General features: G+C 37.1%; 1 protein-coding gene across 1 annotated transcript; it reads left to right on the forward strand.

Moving 5' to 3' along the window:
- Nucleotides 1-413: 413 nt before the first annotated feature.
- LOC139966947 (long-chain specific acyl-CoA dehydrogenase, mitochondrial-like) lies at nt 414-9,023 on the forward strand. The gene is made up of 10 exons (XM_071970453.1): nt 414-630; nt 2,269-2,313; nt 2,791-2,919; nt 3,824-3,964; nt 4,890-5,054; nt 5,811-5,877; nt 6,518-6,682; nt 7,164-7,388; nt 8,076-8,203; nt 8,609-9,023. The coding sequence occupies exons 1-10, from the start codon at nt 533-535 to the stop codon at nt 8,787-8,789; spliced, it is 1,344 nt and encodes a 447-aa protein (XP_071826554.1). The 5' UTR covers nt 414-532; the 3' UTR covers nt 8,790-9,023.
- The last annotated feature ends 137 nt before the right edge of the window (nt 9,024-9,160 follow it).

The raw sequence follows: 9,160 nt of genomic DNA on the forward strand, positions 1-9,160 counted from the left end.
ACCTTGTAGCAGCAGAGAGGACAGTCTTTACATGACTGATTCCCACAGTTAAAAATATATTTCTACACAGCCCATCTGTATTCTATTAACTACTGTGAAAATGGGCTGTAATTTTTACCAGGCTCCCTAGCCCACCGGCCCATCGGGCCACCGGGCATTGTCCAAATGCTCGTGTGGCCAGTCCGCCACTGTCTCCAGCCACCGGAATGTCCTTCTCAACTCTTTTTTTTTTAACATATTAAATATAACGTTATTGTTTTTCTCTTTGTAGCAGTAGTACCCAAGCTTATAGCTCGACATTTAAGTTATACATAACGCCTAATGCGGAGGATTGATCAAAGTTGCATTGTAATGGCCTACGTATCTTTGTTTCGTCACAAACAGTAAATACTTCAGTATAAGTATATATCTTATCACACAGCCAATTACCAGGTACCATGCAGGGGCGTGCTATACAAACACTCCTTACATTTTAGTTTCATGTTCAGTGAAAACCACATTACGGCCCCCTGAATTCGAGACTACAAACAATATGGCGGCCTCCTCCGTGCTCAAACGTGTTGGGCAGCTTTTCATAACCAGGACTCCGAAGCACTTTGGAAACTTTAACAAGCCTTATCTAACATTAAGGTAAGGAGAGTAGTTTTTTTTTCCATATACGATTATGGTATACATGATAGAATTAGGACCCAACTATATATATACTTCACAGTATAGATGAAAAGTTACGGTACATTGATGAAAATTCATTAAGGTATTAGTTTAGCGAAGTTTAATCAACTAACTAATACATTATTATTCGTTCTTAATAGAGAACTCATTTTTAATAAGAAGAGCTTTGTCTTACAAATACAAAACTAACTTTTATAGCAAGCCATCACATTCAAACCATGAACTATTCCTTTCCTAATATATGTCCTTACGTTTACCGCATAAACTCCGGGCTATATAGAATTGACGTTGCATAATGTATAAACCTTTAGCTATCTTCACATTGTATACATTATCCATATAGCAAATAAAGTCTATCAAAGGTTGATTTTTTTTTTGGCAAGACTTCAACCTTTAGCATGTCAAGGTTGATTTAAGGATAGATTTTACTGATAACTTTTGGCCGCCATATAGATATTACTACAGGGTCAAGGATAAAATCTTAAAGGGTGAAAAAGATGTTTGTCTTTACACTGCAAAATGTTTGTTTATGTCAATGAATACAATTCAGAGGAACGTATGTTTTGATCATAGGCTAACTTGTAGTCAGTTTAGGGATCAAAAGTTTATTTGTATATGGATATACGCTATACACCGGCACCGTAATGACAAGAACGCTGTAACATTTAAGCACCGATTATGTGGCATTTTAATCTAATAGGAACCGTATAACCGGATGAACAGAGAAATGGGCGGTATTACAACTCGGTATTTATAGGCAAGTGGTCACAGTGAGCTGCTTTTTGTGCAAGCGATGGAAATATCAGACGCCTGTGCTTCTAACACATTGATAATTTTGAAGCAAACCAAACATTCAGAAATGACAAAAATTTATTTTTATTTTTATGGCCATCCTTACAATTCTGATGGAATTTGATGGAACTTCAAAGTTTAAAAAAGGTGAATAAATGAATGACATTAATGTGTCAAATTGAATAAAGAATTGCTAATGAATCAATAACATAATTATGTTCATCATCTCACAACAGTCTGCTGCCACCATTCTTGATATATGATTTTGTGCGATTAAAAGCGATTTTTGAATTTTAATGAAACTGATAAGATACAAGACGCTATACATGGATAACATCATTTGAATGTGACATATGCATTCCATCAGTGCTTCTCCAGGTATAACACAAATGCATGTTGATAAATATGGGGAACTACTATGGAATTAAAATTTATAAACCAGTCGACACACATGTGACGGCATCTTCTACTACATACGTAACTAATTATTTAAATTAACTGTTATCTCTTTGTAATGAGGTGACCTTGTTGTGCGTGGCATGGGGGATAAGAGAGGGGTAAATGCGTGTGGGCGGGTGCGCGCGTGTTTTTATCTGTCTGAGATAAGGATGGGAATAAGGATTGTGTTGTAACTAATTTCTAAACAAACTCCTCTATTGGTTGTGACTTATTGTGTGTGTGTGGTGCATTGAGGATGATAGAAGGGGTGAGTGGTCAGGGTCAGGATGGGTGCATGAAGGAGGGGTAATAAGTTCTTGTTCATAGTGGACATCACTCGCGTGTTCCTTCTTTTCTTCCCTGAAGATATTGCAGCTCGGCGGGAGCAGAACCGGACGAAATCCCAGTAAGGTAAGAGACGACCAGTAACTTAGAATAATAATAATAATAATAATAATAATAATAATAATAATAATAATAATGATAATGATAATGATGACGATGACGATGACGATGACGATGACGATGACGATGGCGATGACGATGACGATGACGATGACGATGACGATGAATGATGACGATGACGATGACGATGACGATGACGATGACGATGACGATGACGATGACGATGATGATGATGATAATGATAATAATAAGCCGTGAAAAAACGTATTGGAAATGAGAAATGAAAAAGCTATGTGTGCCACTCAAAATTTCTATTTACAGTTCGAATATTCCATATTTACGTGAACTATTTGAATGATACATAAGGACACAAACCTTCCATTTCCGCAAAAAAAAAAAAAAAAATTCATGAAAATTCGATCAACTGATTGTGAAACTCTGTTTTTGACTTTGCATTTTCTATTACAAAATTCATCATAACAGACCAGAGATAAGTCAAGCCAAATCCCTGATTGACATTGGCACCAGACAGATATTTTCTGAAGAACATGACATTTTTAGAGAAAACGTGAGAAGATTCTTTCGAGATGAACTGGCTCCACACCAAGACCGGTGAGTAGAAAACTTTCCATCTCAGCAAGGAAAAGATATGATTTTTAATAATCAAAAATATAAAGAAGAAAATTGGAAGGCGAAGACAAAAATTAATGGAGGAATAAAGACGGGTGGATGACGTAGATGTGGAGGATAAGGTTGAAACCTATAGATAGGACAACGCTAGTCATCGTGTTGAGAGAAATAAAGCCGCTACAAATATACCATAGAAATAAAGTAATTAAGGTGATCACTGAAATCCATGGAATGATATACGGAATGCTAGTATTGTTATGTACAATGTATATATACTAGAACAGCAACGATCAGACCATTGGCAGTTACCGTTAGGCTACAGTAAGACTGACTTAACAGCAACAGGTGGGAATAAGTTCGACGCTTGCATTTGTTGAAATTTTTTATCAAATTAACCTGAATAAACCTGGAAAAGTGATTTTAAATGATTAAGCTATATAAATTAAATGTTTCAACATATTCGTCTTTCTTGTTCTAGATCTAATCTGTTCTATACAAGGTATAGGTCTGTGTTTCAAAATGAAGATATTTATTCAACTTTGTCACGGTTAAAATGACCGAGACAATGAAAATAACCAACACTCTCCATGGTCGACTTCTATGGCATTCGTTGGGTATAGGTTAAATGGGTACAACAACTACAAAACGAATCTTTCGTGTTATGATGATGCAATTTTGTTAATAATTTAACCGTTTTAAACGTAGGTAAATCCAGTGCGGCTTCAGATAGGTGAACGGAAAGGAGCGGAGAGGGAAAGGTGGGATGGGATCATTACAATAGTGCTAAAGGTATATAGTATATATACTTAACCTAGAACAATATCAACAGGAACATGATTTAATCTCTACTAATAAAATCATTCAATTTGGAATGTACTCTCATCAGGTGGGAGAAGCAGGGACATGTCGACAAGGAGATTTTCTGGCACAAACTTGGTGCTCAGGGTTACCTCGGTGTCAATTTACCGACAGAACTTGGCGGTATCGGTGGCGATTTCCTGTCTTCGACTATTATGATTGAAGAACAGTGAGTGATTAGAGCCTTACAATACTCATCATGCTGCTGTCATATCAAAGTTTCGCGTGGCGGTTGAATCATACCAAATATAGTGCATATATACACATTAAAGTATACGGGATGGAACGTTGTATCAAGTATCATCTAATTTTAAAATGTACGTCCAGTATCGAGTATCGGGTGTATCGAGTTATATCATTATGATGACTTATGCATATACACATTAAAGTACGGGATACAATGTTGATATCAAGTATCATAGAATTTCAAAATGTAAGTCCTGCATCGAGTATCGGGTGTATCGAGTTATGTAACTATGATGACGTATTACGTATGAATACACGTTAAAGTAAGGGATGAAATGTTTAATCAAGTATCATATCATTTGAAAATGTACGTCCTGTATCGAGTATCGGGTGTATCGAGTTATATCATCATGATGACGTATGACATGCATATACACATTAAAGTAAGGGTTGGAATGTTATATCAAGTATCATATAATTTTGAAATGTACGTCCTGTATCGAGTATTGGGTGTATCAAGTTATATCATTATCATACAGCCTATATCATGTCCATTGTTCGCATAACATGTATCATATCTCATACCTCTCTTTTTAACCACTAAACGTATCATGTTTAGATATGACAATATCATGACATATCAAGTATCTTTCACTTAATTAACCAACATGCACGCCGTGTACGCATTTCTTAAATTCAGTTTATTCAAGTTGCATTGTAACGATGTGAAATATCGTGTACGTTGTATTAATAAAATTTATGAAATTCTAATACCCATAATGAATTATGAATATTCATAGTTGCATATCGATACATAATTTTCTAACGTTTCAAGGTGTTACTACGATATGTATCGAGTCATAACGTTATTAACGATGTTTTTTATTCCTGTTCTCTTTGTCATAAAGGATGTACCAGAATTTCATTGGAGCTAGTATTATCGTACATAATGAAATGGCTATCCCATACATTAGCGTCTATGGCACACCCGAACAGAAGAGTAATTACTTACCAAGGATGGTCAGGGGAGAGTGTGTCGGTGCCGTCGCTATGACGGAACCATCCGCTGGAAGGTATAAATGAAGGCAATTATGTATGTATATATCTGTCTGTCCGTTTTTGTTGTATACAGTTTCATAAAAAAGTATTATAAAAATGGCAAAAACTGAATATTTCTGCATTGTGTCCTGTTGTAAATATGAAATTTGAATACAGCTATAGAGAATGACGAAATATAGAATAAGTCTGAACATTTTCGTACTTTTAAGCAAAGTAACCCAAGATAGAGAACATGCGCAAGACAGCCTGCAATCGATGTGATCCACTCTAAACCGGTCAGTCCCTTTAAATCGAGACTGTAAACCGTTACATCATGACGGTGTTATGGCAAGTGAGTCATCACGAATCCCATGAAAAGGTAATAGATACGACACACCATCATGTGACGTCATCATCATGTGCCTTAAAGGAGTATTTCAGAGACTATGAATCTGTTTAAAAGGGTTATATATGGATACAGAACCATTACACTGACTATCGGGAAAAATCTTTTACATTAATAGGAAAATCCCAAATGAGCATTTAATATTATCTGACTGTGTCATCCTTAAACTTAACATGAATTCTTTGTGGTCAAGTGTTTGAACAAAAATATCACACCAGTCGGCAATTTCATAGCATTCCTTAGAAACCAAATTAAATCAATAACGACTTTAATAACGTAAAATTCTGACACAAGGTAAATTTGACCACACCGTAGTTAGAGCGAGCATGTCCTTTTTGTAGTGTTTTATTTGATATTTTCCTTGTTCTGTGATTTTCTCATACAGTGACTTACAAGGAATGAGAACCTATGCTAAGAAAGATGGCGACGACTGGATCTTAAACGGAAGCAAAGTATGTGATCATATTTCATACGATATCAAAACATGAATATGCATGTGTCATGCATAATTGTATAGTTATTAGTATATGTGACTTGATACCAGAGAGAGATTGTCTGGTGGAAAGATCTTCCCTCTTCTCATTTTGGTTTATCGTTTTCGTTAATGTTGTTTATTTAATATGTAGGCTATCTGTCAACATATTGGATGTCTGCAAACCATCGTGGTTTTTATTCAAATTTCCTTCTTTTAATTTTGCGACTTATTTTATGTTTCCACGTTATTTTATGTGTTTCCACGTTAGTTTATGTTATATTCCCCAGAAGGGATGTGAGAGCGTGCTTGTGGATAGTGATGGATTCGAACAATCATAAGGTCCCCGGTTCGAGTCACTCCAATATTAATGCATGTCGTCCAGTTACAGAGTTGTTGACAATTGACAATTCATAATCATGGACGTTAAATATGAATCTAAGAGACTTACGTCGGTCAGCATGCAGCTTTGATAAGCCAATGATGGCTTCTTCGCGAGTTCCTGCTTGCAGGAGGATCTAAAGTACATACATATATACAACATGTTGATCATTAATGGAGTTTAAATTGTGCATTGATAATTTATTATTACGTCACATTGACCTATTTTCTGTTGACAGGTTTTTATCACTAATGGCTACCTCGCCGATGTCGTAATAGTGGCAGCCATTACTGATTTGGAATCAAACAGGAAAGCTCATGGAATGTCATTATTCTTGGTCGACGCTGGTACTCCTGGATTTAACAAAGGAAGAATTCTTGAAAAGATTGGCGAAAAATCATCGGTAATGCCTTTTTGCTTTCGTTTGTCTGTTTGTTTGAATAACACTAATATCACGAGTGCCAATTAATTTAGGAAGAAATTGAATGCATGCTCTTTGTCAAAGTTTTAACGCATTACTCTTAAAACAAAATGGATGGAATAGGGTAATTATTTCAATTATTAACGTTATTTTTCTTAATCTGTATGTATAATATACAGAAATATACTATATTTCTGTTTACGTTTTAGTTATTGAATTTTTTCTCGAAAGAAGCGGCTTTCACACTCAATGGCGTTTTACTTGTTACAAGGGTGTACTTTGCAGCTAGCCTGTATAGTATTAGCACAACGAGTCAAACCATAATTGAACAATGGGACTACTATTTAGAATCGTTCAGTTACTCAAGGAAGAGGCAACAACTTAGCAATAGGGTCAATGTAACGGCAAAGGACATATTTAGGCCTAATTCATATATTTATTTTCTCTTTTAATACATTTACAGGATACAGCGGAATTATTTTTCGAGGATGTGCGTCTTCCCTCCAGCGCCATCTTAGGAGGAGAGGCAGGGTTACATAAAGGGTTCTATAGCCTCATGGAGCAACTCCAGAGGGAAAGGTTATCCATCGGTGTCTGCGCTCAGTCATTGGCCGAATCGGTGTTTGAACTGACACGTGACTACGTACGTAAGAGGAAGGCCTTTGGAAAGACACTGTCCAAACTACAGGTTCGTATCCCAACTTAGAAATGATAACAAAAATTTAATACTTGGCAGAATCAACGTTGTTTATTATGATAAATAGCTGCCGCGGATTAAACTTAATCCATAGGACATTAATACTGGGTCCATCGAGAAGGGGCACCGAGGACCATGGGGTCCAAAAAAAAAGTTCAGAACGACGACTTTCACTCGTCTGTCACGCAGCAACTTGCGGCAATTTCAAGCTCAATAAACAAGCGAAACATTGATCTGATCCGTGACCACAAACTTTGGACGTGCGTGCTTCATGTACAAGAGTGGCGCAAAGGATTGTGCAATTGGCGATCCAGCAGACCACCCCACCCCACCTCTCCCCCACCACCCCACCAAACACCCCTGACAACCGCACCTCCGTCGTGACTGATTATTTTCTGCTCGCGCTGTATATGATATTTTATAACAATTGTCCTTAGTCGTTATCAAACATTTAGCTTCAAAGTATAGTATATGTTTTCGTTCACAGCTGTATAAAGAGGTATTTACTAAATGGAGCATGCGCAAGATAATGACATTCGCTGTTGTCCTGTGTCAGTGCAGGGAGATGTAACAGGTCATTTGTCACAATAAACACTAATTTATTAACACACAAAGAAATGTTTGATTATATGTTATCGCAAAAAGTTTTTGTATAAGCTGTTTAATATTCTTTTCCAGACTGTACAACACCGACTAGCAGAATTAAAGACCGAAATATGTGTAAACAGGGCCTTCCTGGACCAGGGTACACAGATGTACCAGGAAGGACGGCTGGATAACGTGACTGCATCCATGATCAAATGCAGGTTAGCTATATAGGAACAATAAACAAACAATATATATCCAGTGATAAACTAACTTTGAGAATCTTGTTTTCGTAATGTAAAACGCCCGGTTACGCACCTAAAAAATCTCTCATCAGGTAAATACAATCACAAAATGTATTGTTGCGGTTTGTAGATTAAAAGTAGTTATTAGCGTAGCATTTGCTTCAAAAAAGAGGAGCGGTGACATAATTGTCCCCGGGGCTCGGTCAGGAACTGGACGCCCCTGTCTGTGTCCCTTGGTGGACCTTTCTGGCACTGACCGCGTCAACGCTTATCAGAAGGGAAGAGTCCGAGAAACTTACATGTTAACATTATACAGAGGAAACAATTTTTTACGGCAGTCATGGTCTCAGTGACATTTTTTTGTTTGTATATTTATTACAGCACCACAGATATGGTAGTGAAGGTATGTGATGAGGGCGTACAGCTCCACGGTGGATGGGGCTACATGTGGGAGTACCCCGTGGCCAGGGCTTTCTGTGCTGCACGGGTAATGACCATCTATGGAGGAACCAACGAAATCATGAGGGAGCTCATCGCGAGGGATATTGTACGAGACAAGTGAAGTCATGATTACGTCAATATTTGAAGCATTTTTTTTGGAAAAGCAAAGAACATTTGAATAAGTTTTCTGTTCAACTTGAAAAAATAGTATGCTGTCTTATCGGAGACCAGTTTAAGAGTGACAGTTTGTATAAGCTATATTAGATACATGGGGGGGGGGGTGAAAAATGAGGATTTTGGTTTAACCAAATGGCCCAATTAATGTGGTAATAACTGTACAAGTGAAAGAAGAAAGGGGGGGGGCGATTATTATTCTGAAATATATCATATGTTACACTTTATAGGTTTGACTAGCTACACTAAAAGACTCATCAAGCTGGTTGATACTCGTAAAATTCACTGAGGATAGAGCCTGCAGGGCACGAAACCCAA

Source organism: Apostichopus japonicus, chromosome 4, assembly GCF_037975245.1.
Source record: "Apostichopus japonicus isolate 1M-3 chromosome 4, ASM3797524v1, whole genome shotgun sequence".
Classification (NCBI taxonomy): domain Eukaryota; kingdom Metazoa; phylum Echinodermata; class Holothuroidea; order Aspidochirotida; family Stichopodidae; genus Apostichopus; species Apostichopus japonicus.